Raw genomic sequence first — 20850 nt, forward strand, 5'->3', positions numbered from 1 at the left:
ATAGGGGTGCAACAAGTTTGTGTGGGGAGTAGCAGATCGGGTCCCTACATATATACTTTTTTTTTTAAAACCAAGACTCGCCAAACATATACTTGTAAAAAACAAGACTGTTACTAAAAATAGACTTCACAAAAACAAGACTCGCGAAACATACTTGCAAAAAACAAGACTCGCCGAACATATACTTCCAAAAAACAAGACTGTTACTAAAAATAGACTTCACAAAAACAAGACTTGCGAAACATACTTGCAAAAAACAAGACTCGGGAAACATATACTTGCAAAAAACAAGACTCGGGAAACATATACTTCAAAGAAAACAAGACTGTTACTAAAAATAGACTTCACAAAAACAAGACTCGGGAAACATATAATTGCACAAAAAGAGACTGTTACTAAACATAGACTTCACAGAAACAAGACTTGCGAAACATACTTGCAAAAACAAGATTTGCCAAATTTATACTTGCAAAAAACAAGACTTGCCAAACATATACTTGCAAAAAACAAGACTCGGGAAACATATACATGCAAAAAACAAGATTCGCCAAACATATACTTGCAAAAAACAAGATTTGCTAAACATATACATCCAAAAAACAAGACTTGCTAGACATTATACATCCGAAAAACAAGACTTGCTAAACATATACATCCGAAAAACAAGATCCACCAAACATATACATCCGAAAAACAAGATTCACCAAACATATACATCCGAAAAACAAGATTTACCAAACATAACTTGCAAAAGAGCAATGTATACATTCGATGGCACTAACGGGCTTTCGTACAATTTAAATAATAAGCATTATACATTTATTCAAAGAATAGAATTTTGACCGTCATGTTTAGAAGAAAACTGCCCGAGTTCTATCGCGTTGGTGTAACTCGGTTGACTGACATCTTAAGCCGACATTCTGTCCAACAATCAGTACTAGACTGGGGTTGAGGATCTGTGTTTGTCCGGTGTGTCTTCATGTCAGAAGTGCACGCCACCCATGCGTTTCCCTTGTCATAGTTGTATGTTTTGTTTATTGTTGCATGTCATTATATATGGTTATTTATGACAACAGTCAAATTAAAAGCAGTTTGCTCGTTCCTCAAAAATGCAGTCTCTGTGTCGTGAACGCGCGAAGCTATATAAAGACAAAATCGGAACAACCCTCCTCGTATCTCCGCCTATTAAGACACATTGGTGCTGAGGTTCTTTGACCATAGATGTCACTGGTTCGAATCCCCGTGGTGTCTTGTTTTATTTCTACGCACGCGGTCAGCACTTTAATTTCCCGTCGTAAAATACCAACAGTAACTAGCGTGATCGGTTTTAAAGCTCTAATTGGGGCTGTCCGCGAAGTCCAGGTTAGCATCTTCGTAAAGGTACGGGCTCTTTTGGCTGAACTCTGCGCAGCCAAGGCTTAGGGTGCCGCCTCGTTTCCCTTCTTTTATGGCGCTTGACCCTCGGGTTATATGGATGGACATATGGGGGAAGGAGGTGTGGTGGGCCGGTAAACCCGAGAGCACAGAAGAATCCTGCATGGAACTCGGTAATGGGTTCATTGAATTGAATTTTTTGTTTTTTTGTGCGAAAACAGATTGAGAACAGGTGTTAATTAGTTATAATTCAAACAAAAAAAACTCTGTTAATGTACACACAATTTAAACATTGTGTGTTCCCCAATACCAATGTTCCCCGAAATCCTTAGGATGAGGGTTAGGGTAATGGTTAGGTATGCACCCAACATAAACAACGTGCACTGTACATGACATAGGCTACCAAGAACTTGAACAGAGATAACATCTGCAAACATGCATTCATCATTATTTAATCAGAAGGGTGGCATAATCTCCCGTCCAAAGGTAACCACACAGGCCTGAAATAATCAAAATGTTCTCGGTTATTGGTTTGCGAAAACGCCATAGGATAACCTCGAACTTGATCTTTGCACATTGTTCCCACTACAAGGGCGGATCCGGGGGGGGCAAAGGGGGCCATGCCCCCCCCCCAAAAAAACGAAACCAATTATTATTTTTTTTATTATGTGACATCGCAATAAAGGCAGGCAATGAGTACACCACCATCTTTTCCTCAAAAAAAATTGGTTAAAAAAAGTGGTCAGAAATTGCCTCAAATCGCACCACAGAGCATCGAGAATCCAAAAAATTTTCGGGGCCCTTAAGCGGGCCCCGTACCCCACGCCGTAATTTTTTTGACCCACTTTTTTGGGGGACCAAAATTTGTTTTGGCCCCCCAAAAAATTGTGTTCTGGATCCGCCCTTGCCCACTATACCATAGAACCAATGGTTTAATTCTGACTGCTTCATTGTGTAACAGATGCAATTTGGCCAGTTTTGTTTTTCGTTTTCATTTGTCAGTTTGAGCAGGTCACTGCTGGCAATTTGCATTCGAATAATAATTTACAAAGCGAGTCAATATAAAACGTATGATGTTTGTTTAGATTCCTGAGCATTGTCAATACAAACGTCGGAAGTAAACACATCACGTTGGCCTCATCAGTCCACATCAAATTCTTAATTAAACTTTCATTTTCATGACATTAAATTATAAGAATTCGATGATTATACATAATATTAAATGATTTAAATCTATCTTAAATTGAAGGTCAGGCCTTGCCTAACCTACTAGTAATAATTTTCTCTGTTGAATAAGCGTTCAGGAAACTTCACACACTCTATTATAAAGCCTCATTACAACCTGAAAGTACGCCTTTTATTTTGGAGCTTCCGGACCCCTCCGCGACCCTTTTGAGGGAATTCTACACGGGGTTGCCCTTTTATTCAAAAATAATGTATGTCCCAAAAGACAATTTAGTCTCCTGATTACAGTTAAGTTTTTACCCAACAACCGCCTCAAAATAATTTCTTAAATTTTCGTCTTCGTACGAGTGCTCCGAGTTCCACAAGTCAACACGTATTTTAGATTTTTGGAAGTGGAAGTTAATTTTCGGCACGACGTTTCTCTTTCACGTCATGTGATTCAGTTTTCGTAACTAGAGATGCTGAGTAAATAACGATGTTTAATACAAGCCCTTTTCCGAGGGTGATAGCCTAGCTACATAAATAGTGTTGAAGCATTACATTCACTGTGTGGACAAAAGAGGTCCACAAAAACCAGGTAGCAGCGACGTTGTGTGGACTTGCCCACGTCCACACAATGTTTCCCCCTCCCTAAAAAAAACCCCGTTTAATAGAGGCTTTTTTGCGTTAGGTTTGTTTGTGGCAGAATGAAGAGAAACACTTAAGGGAATCATAGGGGACAAAAATGGGTTGAAAGAATTTCCACAGTGTGAGTAAAACGATTTTGTTTTCACAGGTTTTTCTTAACTACACCAAAACAAAAAGAATGTCCACACTAGGTATGTAACGTAAACATGTGTGTTCATTATTGTGTAACGATAAGTATGTTTAGCACACGTTTAGGCCTACGCAGTGGCGTAGCCAGGAATTTTTCAGTGGGGGGGGGGGGGGGGGGCCGCTTGGGGGGGGGGGGGGGCTGGAACATTTCTTGGGGGGGGGGCGTCATGTAGATCAATGATAATTTTTTTAGAAACTCAAAATCTCAGTGGGGGGGGGGGCGACTGGGGGCGACAAGGTTTCATGGGGGGGGGGCTGTCGCCCCCCACGGCCCCCCCCCCCGTGGCTACGCCACTGCAGGTCATACAGTTAAAGTTTATGTAAACTTGTATGAAAAGTCAAAGACAAGTAACTCCCATGATCTATTTGACACCAAGTTTGTGTTAACTTGCCGGTAACGCCCTAAAAAGTTATCCAGACAAATATGTTTATTTTGTAACATTTTATGTTCGTCTGTCGGTCTTCTATGCTGTTATGTTTACTTTTAGGTACCTTCAATGGTACTATGTTTAATTAAACAGTTCAATTGTTTAATTAAACTAATAACACACATATAGTGGCCAAATATGGCACTAACAAGTTTGAGGTCGGCAATTTCGTCTTTAAAAATCTGGGTACGTCGGGTTACCGTACTGGAGACAACAGTACCAAAGTACAGAAGGTCGTACGCAAGAGCTCCCCAGCAAGTATCGCTGACGCCATTATGATTCCAAAATTTCTCACTGTGTCACACAGTGAAATAACTAAACAGCGTCGTTGTATTGTGAACACATAAAAGCATTCAAGTCGCGTTCTTGCACACTTTCTGCAAGTCGACATAGATATCCTTGAACCACTGCCCCTGCTTTGCATAACAAGTGCACATGAATGAACGATTCGACTTTTATTCCAAGAAATTTCTATGTACAGACTGTACATAGAAATTTCTTGGAATAAAAGTCGAACAGTACAGTCACCAGACTCTATTCAGTAAAGTCCCCGTCAAAACGAATGTAAACAATCCTCGTTCATAACGCACGGCTACACCATCGTACAGTGTGGCAGGGACACCAGCAAGTAACCAAACAACTAAAAAAAAATTAAAAATTGATAAATATCCTGATTGAATTTCGTTATAAGATACTTGTTGGTGAGGTATCACATATTCTAGCAAATTGATAAAAATGTACAATATTACAATATGTAATTTTGAGGGAAATGGGCAAAATACTGCATAAATAATTTCACTTGATCATATTCATAATACACAAACCGTCAATTTTCATTTTCAGACCCACAACGAAAAATATTGTTAACACAACATGTAACGTCATTCAGTATGATTCAGATCTACCCACCCGCTTTTTTTCAAACGACTGTAGTGAATACCAAAAACATACCGATTCTTTGTGGATGGAGTCATACGCAGTGACCAAGCATGCGCGTTACTACATTCTCTTATCAAAATGGGGGCGTGGTCTACTTGCAGGCAGTGTTACTCGCGGGAATATTGCTGCGCAATATACGACAAGGTTGAGCATCCGACATGTACATATACCCTTCATTCAAAGTCCACTTTTTTACCAATTTTTGTTTACCACTGCCCCTGCTAACAAGTGCACATGAATGAACGATTCGACTTTTATTCCAAGAAATTTCTATGCACAGTCACCAGACTCTATTCAGCGGGAATATTGCTGCGCAATATACGACAAGGTTGAGCATCAGACATGTACATATACCTGTGACATATATATATACCTGTGTACATATATACTGTGATAGTTGATCTAATGTTAAACTGCAGTATTTCTTTGGCAGAACCGTATTCTACTAGCACGTATACCGTACCGCCTATACAGGCCTATAGGATCTTGGTTTTTCCTGATTTCGTATCCGGCTCCTTAGGGATTTGACAGGATGGATCAAGATTTTGAGGTGAACAAGAGCAGTGAATGTAGTCGCCTGCCGTTGATGAACTTGACTTTGGAGGAGGATGCCAGTATATACCTCCTTGACAACGGCATCAGCACAACAATGCTGACCATTCTTTTCACCATCTTAGCCGTCGGCATCCCAGGCAATCTTGCCTTTCTCTTCGTAGTGGCTCGTGTGCCGTACATGCGGACCATCACCAATGTCTACCTGGCTACTCTGGCCGTGGCCGACCTCATGTTCCTGATCAGCAGCATAGTGCAGTACAACTTCTACTTTACTCACCCCGTCCGCAGTCACCTAGCAACCGCGTCATTCGTGGGCTGTGTGGGCGCCTTCTTCCCCCAGTACGTCACCTATTTCGCCTCCATCTCCATGGTGAGCCTGGTCACCCACGAGCGATACAACGCCATCTGTAAGCCGTTCCTCTACCACGGACAGCAGGGCGGCACGAGGTTGAAGCAGAGCTTGAAGCTGGTGGTTGGTAGCTGGCTGGTGGCAGTTGGCCTGGCTGGTTTAGTCATGGTGCGATATGCTAAACTCTTCAAGACCTGCGCGATCTGGCCGGATGAGGAACCTTACTACGACCTACCGGTCCAGTTGGGATACTGTGTGGCCGTCAGTCACTGGGGACTGATTGTCGGTCATGTCTTAGAATCCATCGTCTTCATCGTCGCCTTGATTACTAATGCAATCATGTGTACCCTGATCATCATCAATCTCAATACCAGAGTGAGACGCAAGCGTGAGCAGAACCTACTCACGCCTTCGTCAGTGGACACCCAGCAGGCTCTTCATATCCGTAACCAGGTCACCCGTATGCTGATCGCCAACGGTGCCGTGTTCTTTCTCTGCCAGACGCCCTTCATCGCCTTATCCCTAGGCTTCCTCGTGGAGAATCTGCTCGGGGTCCCACCTGATGTCACGTACCGGAAGTTGGTGTTCGCCCTCACCGTCTGTCACGTGTTTGTGTTTTTGAATTCGGCGGTTAATCCCATCATCTATAACGTGACGAGCCGTCATTACCGGCAAGCCTTCGTGGAAGCTTTCTCCCGTTCCACCAACAAAAATGACCATAAAATCGACTGCAACCAAAACGCTGTGAAGCAGAGCCACTATGTCGCTCTAGCAGTGCTGTAACGTGGAAACCCGATGCGTTATACAGTGAAACGTAGCTATAACGAACACCACTATAACGAACATTTGGTTATGACGAACGTCCCCACGGGCTCAGCTCACGAAATAGTGAATTATATTATAATGCACAATCACTGTAACGAACAACCACTATAGCGAACACTTTCTGTGCACCCCATCGTGTTCGTTACCGCGGCGTTTCACTGTACATGGACGACATAATACTTCTTGACTTCGACATTTTAAACATTTCAAACTTTTGTTTAATTAAGCCAGTGGGGCAGGGCCTGATGGGTGAGATTGTGCATGGAGTGCGTGGGCCCAATGATTGTGGGAGGCCCCGCAATACAAAAGACCTTCCCCTGACTTTCTTCACGTAGTGTCGCTTGAACCTCTGTGTAGTCATGGAACTACATCTTCTTCGTTTTTTATAGCTCCATGATGTAGACGAGCCTTCATTATGACTTTTTTTTCAAGAAGTTTTAGGCCTGAAATTCGTAAAGATAGTGTCCGGCAATTTAGCTAAATGTCGGGGATGGGGTTGCCTAAATTGGTGCGCTTGATTTCGAGAATTTCTCAATTAACCATTAAAATTTTCTTTAGAATTAGTCTAGCCTATTGATAATCATTATTACCTCTATAATTATTTCCATTATTTCAATTTGTGTCAGTGACGACTGCAGTGTTGTAATAGTCGATTACTTTTCCATGGATACGAGTACACTTTTCCGTGAATACCAGTACGAGTACAAAGCAAAACTTTTCTACGAGTACGAGTACTTTTCCATGAGTACGAGTACGAGTACATTTTTATGGGTACACATATTCCCGGGTACTTTTCACACATTATAGAAAAGATAGTTCATGAACGTAACACATGAACAAAGCCGTGAACCCTTTATTAGACCCAAACAACTTTACACAATTGGACACCTTAATTAAACCATGAAGTGTGGCCACATGTATTGCAGAGTAAAACTGGAACAAGTGGGAGCCATGGAACAGTTTGATATTTTTACTTTATTACAACTATGACAGCAGTCACGCATTCGATATAGCATGTTATAATTAACATTAACGAAATGTTTCAAGACAAGAGTGAAATGAGATTCAAATTAATATGGTTGAATAATGGTTGGTCCTTAACTTGCTCTCTAATATTTTATGATTTTAATGAGTTCTTCATTTATTATCAACAAATCATTAAATGTTGTTATCTTGTAGGAGTCAATAGGCTGTATATTGTATCCAGAATGGAGCTAGTCTGCACAGATGAGATAACCAACACTGAGTGCCGAACATGCCTTCAATGCCCTTCATTCAAAGTCCACTTTTTTACCAATTTTTGTTTACACTGTATTTTTAAGAGTCTCGTTAGGTACAAGCACTTTTCCACGAGTACGATGAGTACTTGCCACGAGTACGAGTATGAGTGTGAGTACTTTGCCACTAGTACGAGTACAGGGAATTTGTTTTCTTTGCGAGTACGAGTGCGAATACATTCCATGAGTGCGAGTACGAGTACGAAAAAAAAGTACTCGAGTAAGTACGAGTACAGGTAAATCAACAATGGACTGACGAGTTTGTTTTTTTACATCAAACTAAGCAACTTAAATAATAAGCATTATACATTCATTCAAAGAATAGAATTTTGACCGTCATGTTTAGCAGAAAACTGCCCGTGATCTATCGCGTTGGTGTAACTCGGTTGACTGACATCTTAACCCTAAAAGGGCCGGGGGGGCGGAATCCGCCCCCCCCCCCCTCAACATTTTCCGTGATAGCCTCTAAAAAAATTTTTTTCGCGACCCGAGCTGTTATGACTTTTTAGCCTCGAGCTTTGCGCATCTTTTGATACCAAAAACATAAAAATCGGACCACGGGTTGCCGGGTAGCGAAAAATTGTCCGGCGCTACGCGCCTTGAAAACTGAATTTTCCCATATACGTCGTGTACACAGAGCAGAATTGCCATTCGTACATATGAATAATTAATTAGCCATAATTCCAAAACCCTTTGACCTATAGTCATGAAATTTCTTGGGTATGTTTAGGAAGAGTTGCTCTATGCATGTGCAAAGTTTCAAAATTTTTCGTCACTCGATAGCCGAGATCTTAGGGGGCGGCGGAATCCGCCCCCCCCCCGGCTGAGAGATGGTCAAAATAACCCGGCCCCTTTAGGGTTAAGCCGACATTCTGTCCAACAATCAGTACTAGACTGGGGTTGAGGATCTGTGTTTGTCCGGTGTGTCTTCATGTCAAAAGTGCACGCCACCCATGCGTTTCCCTTGTCATAGTTGTATGTTTTTGTTTATTGTTGCATGTCATTATATATGGTTATTTATGACAACAGTCAAATTAAAAGCAGTTTGCTCGTTCCTCAAAAATGCAGTCTCTGTGTCGTGAACGCGCGAAGCTATAAAAGCCAACATTGAAACAACCCTCCTCGTATCTCCGCCTATTAAGACACATTGGTGCTGAGGTTCTTTGACCATAGATGTCACTGGTTCGAATCCCCGTGGTGTCTTGTTTTATTTTCTACGCACGCGGTCAGCACTTTAATTTCCCGTCGTAAAATACCAACAGTAACTAGCGTGATCGGTTTTAAAGCTCTAATTGGGGCTGTCCACGAAGTCCAGGTTAGCATCTTCGTAAAGGTACGGGGCTCTTTTGGCTGAACTCTGCGCAGCCAAGGCTTAGGGTGCCGCCTCGTTTACCTTCTTTTATGGCGCTTGACCCTCGGGTTATATGGATGGACATATGGGGAAAGGAGGTGTGGTGGGCCGGTAAACCCGAGAGCACAGAAGAATCCTGCATGGAACTCGGTAATGGGTTCATTGAATTGAATTTCATGGTTTTTGTGCGAAAACAGATTGAGAACAGGTGTTAATTAGTTATAATTCAAACAAAAACTATGTTAATGTACACACAATTTAAACATTGTGTGTTCCCCAATACCAATGTTCCCCGAAATCCTTAGGATGAGGGTTAGGGTTATGATTAGATATGCACCCAACATAAACAACGTGCACTGTACATGACATAGGCTACCAAGAACTTGAACAGAGATAACATCTGCAAAATGCATTCATAATTATTTGTTCAGAAGGGTGGCCTACAATCTCACGTCTAAAGGTAACCACAGAGGCCTGAAATAATCAAAATGTTCTCGGTTATTGATTTGCGAAAACGCCATTAGATAACCTCGAATTTGATCTTTGCACATTGTTCCCACTATACCATAGAAGCAATGGTTTAATTCTGACTGCTTCATTGTGAAAGAAACGATGCAATTTGGCCAGTTTTGTTTTTCGTTGTCATTTGTCAATTTGAGCGGGTGCTGGCAATTTGCATTCGAATAATAATTTACAAAGCGAGTCAATAAACGTATGATGTTTGTTTAGATTCCTGAGCATTGTCAATACAAACGACGGAAGTAAACACATCACGTTGGCCTCAGTCCACATCAAATTCTTAATTAAACTTTCATTTTCATGACATTTAATTATAAGAATTCGATGATGATACATAATATTAAATGATTTAAATCTATCTTAAATTGAAGGTCAGGCCTTGCCTAACCTACTAGTAATAATTTTCTCTGTTGAATAAGCGTTCGGGAAACTTCACTCACTCTATTAAGCCTCATTACAACCTGAAAGTACGCCTTTTATTTTGGAGCTTCCGGACCCCTCCGCGACCCTTGTGAGGGAATTCTACACGGGGTTGCCCTTTCCCTTGCTGAATGATTTCTAACTGTAATCATTCCAGAAAACATTCATGTTGGAATTATATATTGGCATTCGACGGGAAAAGAATGACGAGAAAACAGTTGGAGATGGGTAAAAACAAATTGTACTCGTACCTCTCACATCCGGATTTTCGTACCTATCGGTCTCCTTGTTCGATCACGTTTCACATTGCGTACTTGCATGAGAACGAAATGATAACGACGCGAAGATTAATCCCTATACTTACAGCCGATGGAGTCTAGATTTAGTTTGCTAATTGCTTGAATACAGTCTTTATCAACGGTCATTTTAGATTTGTTTGTGAATGAGAATTTGTCCTTCAATTTTATTCAAAAATAATGTATGTCCCAAAAGACAATTTAGTCTCCTGATTAAAGTTAAGTTTTTACCCAACGACCGCCTCAAAATAATTTCTTAAATTTTCGTCTTCGTACGAGTGCTCCGAGTTCCACAAGTCCACACGTATTTTAGATTTTTGGAAGTGGAAGTTAATTTTCGGCACGACATTTCTCTTTCACGTCATGTGATTCAGTTTTCGTAATTAGAGATGCTGAGTAAATTTTCCGAGGGTGATAGCCCAGCTACATAAATAGTGTTGAAATTATCCAGAAAATATGTTTATTTTGTAACATTTTATGTTCGTCTGTCGGTCTTCTATGCTGTTATGTTTACTTTTAGGTACCTTCAATGGTACTATGTTTAATTAACCAGTTCAATCGTTTAATTTAACTAATAACGCACATATAGTTGCCAAATATGGCACTAACAAGTTTGAGGTCGGCAATTTCGTCTTTAAAAATCTGGGTACGTCGGGTTACCGTACACACAATTGTCCTGGAGACAACAGTACCAAAGTACAGAAAGTCGTACGCAAGAGCTCCCCAGCAAGTATCGCTGACGCCATTATGATTCTAAAATTTCTCACTGTGTCACACAGTGAAATAACTAAACAGCGTCGTTGTATTGTGAACACATAAAAGCATTCAAGTCGCGTTCTTGCACACTTTCTGCAAGTCAACATAGATATTGTTGAACCACTGCCCCTGCTTTGCATAACAAGTGCACATGAATGAACGATTCGACTTTTATTCCAAGAAATTTCTATGTACAGACTGTACATAGAAATTTCTTGGAATAAAAGTCGAACAGTACAGTCACCAGACTCTATTCAGTAAAGTCCCCGTCAAAACGAATGTAAACAATCCACGTGCATAACGCACGGCTACACCATCGTACAGTATGGCAGGGACACCAACAAGTGACAAAACAACTTAAAAAAAATTTAAAAATTGATAAATATTCTGATTGAATTTCGTTATAAGATACTTGTTGGTGAGGTATCAAATATTCTAGCAAATTGATAAAAATGTACAATATTACAATATGCAATTTTGAGGGAAATGGGCAAAATACTGCATAAATAATTTCACTTGATCATATTCATAATACACAAACAGACATTTTCATTTTCAGACCCACAACGAAAAATATTGTTAACACAACATGTAACGTCATTCAGTATGATTCAGATCTACCCACCTGCTTTTTCTCAAAAGACTGTAGTGAATACCAAAAAATACCGATTCTTTGTGGATGGAGTCATACGCAGTGACCACGCATGCGCGTTACTACATTCTCTTATCAAAATGGGGGCGTGGTCTACTTGCAGGCAGTGTTACTCGCGGGAATATTGCTGCGCAATATACGACAAGGTTGAGCATCAGACATGTACATATACCCTTCATTCAAAGTCCACTTTTTTACCAATTTTTGTTTACCACTGCCCCTGCTAACAAGTGCACATGAATGAACGATTCGACTTTTATTCCAAGAAATTTCTATGCACAGTCACCAGACTCTATTCAGCGGGAATATTGCTGCGCAATATACGACAAGGTTGAGCATCAGACATGTACATATACCTGTGACATATATATATACCTGTGTACATATATACTGTGATAGTTGATCTAATGTTAAACTGCAGTATTACTCTGGCAGAACCGTATTCTACTAGCACGTATACCGTACCGCCTATATAGGCCTATAGGACCTTGGTTTTTCCTGATTTCGTATCCGGCTCCTTAGGGATTTGACAGGATGGATCAAGATTTTGAGGTGAACAAGAGCAGTGAATGTAGTCGCCTGCCGTTGATGAACTTGACTTTGGAGGAGGATGCCAGTATATACCTCCTTGACAACGGCATCAGCACAACAATGCTGACCATTCTTTTCACCATCTTAGCCGTCGGCATCCCAGGCAATCTTGCCTTTCTCTTCGTAGTGGCTCGTGTGCCGTACATGCGGACCATCACCAATGTCTACCTGGCTACTCTGGCCGTGGCCGACCTCATGTTCCTGATCAGCAGCATAGTGCAGTACAACTTCTACTTTACTCACCCCTTCCGCAGTCACCTAGCCACCGCGTCATTCGTGGGCTGTGTGGGCGCCTTCTTCCCCCAGTACGTCACCTATTTCGCCTCCATCTCCATGGTGAGCTTGGTCACCCACGAGCGATACAACGCCATCTGTAAGCCGTTCCTCTACCACGGACAGCAGGGCGGCACGAGGTTGAAGCAGAGCTTGAAGCTGGTGGTTGGTAGCTGGCTGGTGGCAGTTGGCCTGGCTGGTTTAGTCATGGTGCGATATGCTAAACTCTTCAAGACCTGCGCGATCTGGCCGGATGACGAACCTTACTACGACCTACCGGTCCAGTTGGGATACTGTGTCGCCGTCAGTCACTGGGGACTGATTGTCGGTTATGTCTTAGAATCCATCGTCTTCATCGTCGCCATGATTACTAATGCAATCATGTGTACCCTGATCATCATCAATCTCAATACCAGAGTGAGACGCAAGCGTGAGCAGAACCTACACACGCCTTCGTCAGTGGACACCCAGCAGGCTCTTCATATCCGTAACCAGGTCACCCGTATGCTGATCGCCAACGGTGCCGTGTTCTTTCTCTGCCAGACGCCCTTCATCGCCTTATCCCTAGGCTTCCTCGTGGAGAATCTGCTCGGGGTCCCACCTGATGTCACGTACCGGAAGTTGGTGTTCGCCCTCACCGTCTGTCACGTGTTTGTGTTTTTGAATTCGGCGGTTAATCCCATCATCTATAACGTGACGAGCCGTCATTACCGGCAAGCCTTCGTGGAAGCTTTCTCCCGTTCCAACAACAAAAATGACCATAAAATCGACTGCAACCAAAACGCTGTGAAGCAGAGCCACTATGTCGCTCTAGCAGTGCGGTAACGTGGAAACCCGATGCGTTATACAGTGAAACGTAGCTATAACGAACACCACTATAACGAACATTTGGTTATAACGAACGTCCCCACGGGCTCCCGAAATAGTAAATTCTATTATAATGCACAATCACTGTAACGAACAACCACTATAGCGAACACTTTCTGTGGACCCCATCGTGTTCGTTAACGCGGCGTTTCACTGTACATGGACGACATATACTTCTTGACTTCGACATTTTTAAACATTTCAAACTTTTGTTAAATTAAGCCAATGGGGCAGGGCCTGATGGGTGAGATTGTGCATGGAGTGGGCCCAAGGATTGTGGGAGGCCCCGCAATACAAATGACCTTCCCCTGACTTTCTTCACGTAGTGCAGCTTGAACCTCTGTGTAGTCATGGAACTACATCTACTTCGTTTTTTATAGCTCCATGATGTAGACGAGCCTTCATTATGACTTATTTTTCAAGAAGTTTCAGGCCTGAAATTCATAAAGATAGTGTCCGGCAATTTAGCTAAATGTCGGGGATGGGTTTGCCTAAATTGGCGCGCTCGAATTCGATAATTTCTCAATTAACCATTAAAAATTTCTTCAGAATTAGTCTAGCCTATTAATAATTATTATTATCTCTACCGACATTATCCATGGTTATCAGACAATATGTTTATTTTGTGCCGCATTTAAAATTGGAATTAACTGCACAATAATTATTTCCATTCTTTCAATTTGTGTCAGTGACGACTGCAGTGTTGTATTCGACTACTTTTCCATGAATACGAGTACTTTTCCGTGAATACCAGTACGAGTACAAGGCAAACATTTTCTACAAGTACGAGTACGAGTATATTTCTATGGGTACACATATTCCCGGGTACTTTTAACACATTATAGAAAAACGAGATAGTTCATGAACGTAACACATGAACAAAGCCGTGAACCCTTTATTAGACCCAAACAACTTTACACAATTGGACATCTTAATTAAACCATGAAGTGTAGCCACGTGTATTGCAGAGTAAAACTGGAACAAGTGGGAGCCATGGAACAGTTTGATATTTTTACTTTATTACAACTATGACAGCAGTCACGCATTCGATAGCATGTTATAATTAACATTAACGAAATGTTTCAAGACAAGAGTGAAACAAGATTCAAATTAATATGGTTGAATAATGGTTGGTCCTTAAACTTGCTCTCTAATATTTTATAATTTCAATGAGTCCTTCATTTTTTATCAACAAATCATTAAATGTTGTTATCTTGTAGGAGTCAATAGGCTGTATATTGTATCCAGAATGGAGCTAGTCTGCACAGATGAGATAACCAACACTGTGTGCTGAACGTGCCTTCAATGCCCTTCATTCAAAGTCCACTTTTTGGCGAGCTGCGAAGCAGATGCGAGCCTATGTAATACCAATTTCCGTCCGTCTGTCCGTCCGTCCGGACGGACGGACGTCCGTCGTGCTGTCCGTCTGTCCAGCCGTCTGCGTTCAGATAAAAATGTTGAAGTTTTTGGTTCTAGTTAACTTGGGGAAAAAATTAAATGCAATTGTCATGTATCATCTCTATAACTTCAGTTAGGTTCATATCATTGCAGTAAATTTCATGATTTTATTGAGGAACTTTAATTCAAGGAAATGTTAAAGTTTTTAATTGTTACAAGTACATGTATACTGGTTTAACATGTACGTGTGTGTATACCGGTATAACATGTACATGTACACTATGCATTTTGGGGATGTGCATGAGCTTCTGGTTTGATCTTTTAGTTTTTGGGGTTGGAGTAGGGATGGGGTAGGGGAGGATGGGGTGGGGTGGGTTGGGTTGGGGGATAGGGTTGGAGTTAGGGTTTGTGTGAGTAGGATGAGTAGGGGAGCTAGGATGGGTGGGGCGAGGTGGGTTGGGGTGGGGAGGGGTGGGGGTTGGAATACTGGGTTGGGGTGGGGTGGGGATTTGTAGGGAGAGACAGGTAGGGGGAGACAGGTAGAGAGAAGATGGGCATGGACTTAGGGGTTGGGTTAGGAGGGGGTTGGTCAGGGGGCGGGATATATGATCGGAGTAGGGGTTGGGTTGGGTTGGGGATGTGTAGGGATGGGTAGGGTGGGTTGTTTTAGGGGTTGGATAAGGGGAGGGGGCAATATATATGGATCAGAGTAGGGGCTACATGGGGTCAGGTGGGGATGTATGGGTGAAGGAATGGGGTGGGCGGGATATTGGAATTCGGTACGAGTACGGGTAAATCAACAATGGACAGACGAGTTTGTTTTTTTACATCAAACTAAGCAACTTAAATAATAAGCATTATACATTCATTCAAAGAATAGAATTTTGACCGTCATGTTTAGCAGAAAACTGCCCGTGATCTATCGCGTTGGTGTAACTCGGTTCGACTGACATCTTAAGCCGACATTCTGTCCAACAATTAGTACTAGACTGGGGTTGAGGATCTGTGTTTGTTCGGTGTGTCTAGCTTCATGTCAAAAGTGCACGCCACCCATGCGTTTCCCTTGTCATAGTTGTATGTTTTTGTTTATTGTTGCATGTCATTATATACGGTTATTTATGACAACAGTCAAAGTTAAAAGCAATTTGCTCGTTACTCAAAAATGCAGTCTCTGTGTCGTGAACGCGCGAAGCTATATAAAGCCAACATCGGAACAACCCTCCTCGTATCTCCGCCTATTAAGACACATTGGTGCTGAGGTTATTTGACCATAGATGTCACTGGTTCGAATCCCTGTGGTGTCTTGTTTTATTTTCTACGCACGCGGTCAGCACTTTAATTTCCCGTCGTAAAATACCAACAGTAACTAGCGTGATCGGTTTTAAAGCTCTAATTGGGGCTGTCCGCGAAGTCCAGGTTAGCATCTTCGTAAAGGTACGGGGCTCTTTTGGCTGAACTCTGCGCAGCCAAGGCTTAGGGTGCCGCCTCGTTTCCCTTCTTTTATGGCGCCCGACCCTCGGGTTATATGGATGGACATATGGGGGAAGGAGGTGTGGTGGGCCGGTAAACCCGAGAGCACAGAAGAATCCTGCATGGAACTCGGTAATGGGTTCATTGAATTGAATTTTATGTTTTTTTGTGCGAAAACAGATTGAGAACAGGTGTTAATTAGTTATAATTCAAACAAAAACTATGTTAATGTACACACAATTTAAACATTGTGTGTTCCCCAATACCAATGTTCCCCGAAATCCTTAGGATGAGGGTTAGGGTTATGATTAGATATGCACCCAACATAAACAACGTGCACTGTACATGACATAGGCTACCAAGAACTTGAACAGAGATAACATCTGCAAAATGCATTCATAATTATTTGTTCAGAAGGGTGGCCTACAATCTCACGTCTAAATGTAACCACACAGGCCTAAATAATCAAAATGTTCTCGGTTATTGATTTGCGAAAACGCCATTAGATAACCTCGAATTTGATCTTTGCACATTGTTCCCACTATACCATAGAAGCAATGGTTTAATTCTGACTGCTTCATTGTGAAAGAAACGATGCAATTTGGCCAGTTTTGTTTTTCGTTTTCATTTGTCAATTTGAGCGGGTGCTGGCAATTTGCATTCGAATAATAATTTACAAAGCGAGTCAATAAACGTATGATGTTTGTTTAGATTCCTGAGCATTGTCAATACAAACGACGGAAGTAAACACATCACGTTGGCCTCAGTCCACATCAAATTCTTAATTAAACTTTCATTTTCATGACATTTAATTATAAGAATTCGATGATGATACATAATATTAAATATTTAAATCTATCTTAAATTGAAGGTCAGGCCTTGCCTAACCTACTAGTAATAATTTTCTCTGTTGAATAAGCGTTCGGGAAACTTCACTCACTCTATTAAGCCTCATTACAACCTGAAAGTACGCCTTTTATTTTGGAGCTTCCGGACCCCTCCGCGACCCTTGTGAGGGAATTCTACACGGGGTTGCCCTTTCCCTTGCTGAATGATTTCTAACTGTAATCATTCCAGAAAACATTCATGTTGGAATTATATATTGGCATTCGACGGGAAAAGAATGACGAGAAAACAGTTGGAGATGGGTAAAAACAAATTGTACTCGTACCTCTCACATCCGGATTTTCGTACCTATCGGTCTCCTTGTTCGATCACGTTTCACATTGCGTACTTGCATGAGAACGAAATGATAACGACGCGAAGATTAATCCCTATACTTACAGCCGATGGAGTCTAGATTTAGTTTGCTAATTGCTTGAATACAGTCTTTATCAACGGTCATTTTAGATTTGTTTGTGAATGAGAATTTGTCCTTCAATTTTATTCAAAAATAATGTATGTCCCAAAAGACAATTTAGTCTCCTGATTAAAGTTAAGTTTTTACCCAACGACCGCCTCAAAATAATTTCTTAAATTTTCGTCTTCGTACGAGTGCTCCGAGTTCCACAAGTCCACACGTATTTTAGATTTTTGGAAGTGGAAGTTAATTTTCGGCACGACATTTCTCTTTCACGTCATGTGATTCAGTTTTCGTAATTAGAGATGCTGAGTAAATTTTCCGAGGGTGATAGCCCAGCTACATAAATAGTGTTGAAATTATCCAGAAAATATGTTTATTTTGTAACATTTTATGTTCGTCTGTCGGTCTTCTATGCTGTTATGTTTACTTTTAGGTACCTTCAATGGTACTATGTTTAATTAACCAGTTCAATCGTTTAATTTAACTAATAACGCACATATAGTTGCCAAATATGGCACTAACAAGTTTGAGGTCGGCAATTTCGTCTTTAAAAATCTGGGTACGTCGGGTTACCGTACACACAATTGTCCTGGAGACAACAGTACCAAAGTACAGAAAGTCGTACGCAAGAGCTCCCCAGCAAGTATCGCTGACGCCATTATGATTCTAAAATTTCTCACTGTGTCACACAGTGAAATAACTAAACAGCGTCGTTGTATTGTGAACACATAAAAGCATTCAAGTCGCGTTCTTGCACACTTTCTGCAAGTCAACATAGATATTGTTGAACCACTGCCCCTGCTTTGCATAACAAGTGCACATGAATGAACGATTCGACTTTTATTCCAAGAAATTTCTATGTACAGACTGTACATAGAAATTTCTTGGAATAAAAGTCGAACAGTACAGTCACCAGACTCTATTCAGTAAAGTCCCCGTCAAAACGAATGTAAACAATCCACGTGCATAACGCACGGCTACACCATCGTACAGTATGGCAGGGACACCAACAAGTGACAAAACAACTTAAAAAAAATTTAAAAATTGATAAATATTCTGATTGAATTTCGTTATAAGATACTTGTTGGTTAGGTATCAAATATTCTAGCAAATTGATAAAAATGTACAATATTACAATATGCAATTTTGAGGGAAATGGGCAAAATACTGCATAAATAATTTCACTTGATCATATTCATAATACACAAACAGACATTTTCATTTTCAGACCCACAACGAAAAATATTGTTAACACAACATGTAACGTCATTCAGTATGATTCAGATCTACCCACCTGCTTTTTCTCAAAAGACTGTAGTGAATACCAAAAAATACCGATTCTTTGTGGATGGAGTCATACGCAGTGACCACGCATGCGCGTTACTACATTCTCTTATCAAAATGGGGGCGTGGTCTACTTGCAGGCAGTGTTACTCGCGGGAATATTGCTGCGCAATATACGACAAGGTTGAGCATCAGACATGTACATATACCCTTCATTCAAAGTCCACTTTTTTACCAATTTTTGTTTACCACTGCCCCTGCTAACAAGTGCACATGAATGAACGATTCGACTTTTATTCCAAGAAATTTCTATGCACAGTCACCAGACTCTATTCAGCGGGAATATTGCTGCGCAATATACGACAAGGTTGAGCATCAGACATGTACATATACCTGTGACATATATATATACCTGTGTACATATATACTGTGATAGTTGATCTAATGTTAAACTGCAGTATTACTCTGGCAGAACCGTATTCTACTAGCACGTATACCGTACCGCCTATATAGGCCTATAGGACCTTGGTTTTTCCTGATTTCGTATCCGGCTCCTTAGGGATTTGACAGGATGGATCAAGATTTTGAGGTGAACAAGAGCAGTGAATGTAGTCGCCTGCCGTTGATGAACTTGACTTTGGAGGAGGATGCCAGTATATACCTCCTTGACAACGGCATCAGCACAACAATGCTGACCATTCTTTTCACCATCTTAGCCGTCGGCATCCCAGGCAATCTTGCCTTTCTCTTCGTAGTGGCTCGTGTGCCGTACATGCGGACCATCACCAATGTCTACCTGGCTACTCTGGCCGTGGCCGACCTCATGTTCCTGATCAGCAGCATAGTGCAGTACAACTTCTACTTTACTCACCCCTTCCGCAGTCACCTAGCCACCGCGTCATTCGTGGGCTGTATGGGCGCCTTCTTCCCCCAGTACGTCACCTATTTCGCCTCCATCTCCATGGTGAGCTTGGTCACCCACGAGCGATACAACGCCATCTGTAAGCCGTTCCTCTACCACGGACAGCAGGGCGGCACGAGGTTGAAGCAGAGCTTGAAGCTGGTGGTTGGTAGCTGGCTGGTGGCGGTTGGCCTGGCTGGTTTAGTTATGGTGCGATATGCTAAACTCTTCAAGACCTGCGCGATCTGGCCGGATGACGAACCTTACTACGACCTACCGGTCCAGTTGGGATACTGTGTCGCCGTCAGTCACTGGGGACTGATTGTCGGTCATGTCTTAGAATCCATCGTCTTCATCGTCGCCATGATTACTAATGCAATCATGTGTACCCTGATCATCATCAATCTCAATACCAGAGTGAGACGCAAGCGTGAGCAGAACCTACACACGCCTTCGTCAGTGGACACCCAGCAGGCTCTTCATATCCGTAACCAGGTCACCCGTATGCTGATCGCCAACGGTGCCGTGTTCTTTCTCTGCCAGACGCCCGTCATCGCCTTATCCCTAGGCTTCCTCGTGGAGAATCTGCTCGGGGTCCAACCTGATGTCACGTACCGGAAGTTGGTGTTCGCCTTCACCGTCTGTCACGTGTTTGTGTTTTTGAATTCGGCGGTTAATCCCATCATCTATAACGTGACGAGCCGTCATTACCGGCAAGCCTTCGTGGAAGCTTTCTCCCGTTCCACCAACAAAAATGACCATAAAATCGACTGCAACCAAAACGCTGTGAAGCAGAGCCACTATGTCGCTCTAGCAGTGCTGTAACGTGGAAACCCGATGCGTTATACAGTGAAACGTAGCTATAACGAACACCACTATAACGAACATTTGGTTATGACGAACGTCCCCACGGGCTCAGCTCACGAAATAGTGAATTATATTATAATGCACAATCACTGTAACGAACAACCACTATAGCGAACACTTTCTGTGCACCCCATCGTGTTCGTTACCGCGGCGT

At 41.9% G+C, this 20850-nt stretch overlaps 3 protein-coding genes across 3 annotated transcripts; all 3 read left to right on the top strand.

Moving 5' to 3' along the window:
* The first annotated feature begins 5274 nt into the window (after positions 1–5274).
* Positions 5275–6631, top strand: LOC119721541 (thyrotropin-releasing hormone receptor-like). Its single transcript, XM_038191621.1, has one exon. It carries the CDS (start codon positions 5275–5277, stop codon positions 6427–6429), a length of 1155 nt encoding a protein of 384 aa, XP_038047549.1. The 3' UTR covers positions 6430–6631.
* Positions 6632–12276: 5645 nt separating this feature from the next.
* LOC119721542 (thyrotropin-releasing hormone receptor-like) lies at positions 12277–13431 on the top strand. Its single transcript, XM_038191622.1, has one exon. The coding sequence runs from the start codon at positions 12277–12279 to the stop codon at positions 13429–13431; it is 1155 nt and encodes a 384-aa protein (XP_038047550.1).
* A 6068-nt stretch (positions 13432–19499) lies between these two features.
* LOC119721543 (thyrotropin-releasing hormone receptor-like) lies at positions 19500–20654 on the top strand. The gene has a single exon (XM_038191623.1). The coding sequence runs from the start codon at positions 19500–19502 to the stop codon at positions 20652–20654; it is 1155 nt and encodes a 384-aa protein (XP_038047551.1).
* The last annotated feature ends 196 nt before the right edge of the window (positions 20655–20850 follow it).

Source organism: Patiria miniata, unplaced genomic scaffold (genome assembly GCF_015706575.1).
Source record: "Patiria miniata isolate m_02_andy unplaced genomic scaffold, ASM1570657v1 HiC_scaffold_13, whole genome shotgun sequence".
In the NCBI taxonomy this organism is placed as follows: Eukaryota; Metazoa; Echinodermata; class Asteroidea; order Valvatida; family Asterinidae; genus Patiria; species Patiria miniata.

What these genes read in the sequence shown, in the direction of transcription:
- LOC119721541 (XM_038191621.1), top strand. Translation starts at nt 5,275, where the DNA reads ATGGATCAAGATTTTGAGGTGAACAAGAGCAGTGAATGTAGTCGCCTG.
- LOC119721542 (XM_038191622.1), top strand. Translation starts at nt 12,277, where the DNA reads ATGGATCAAGATTTTGAGGTGAACAAGAGCAGTGAATGTAGTCGCCTG.
- LOC119721543 (XM_038191623.1), top strand. Translation starts at nt 19,500, where the DNA reads ATGGATCAAGATTTTGAGGTGAACAAGAGCAGTGAATGTAGTCGCCTG.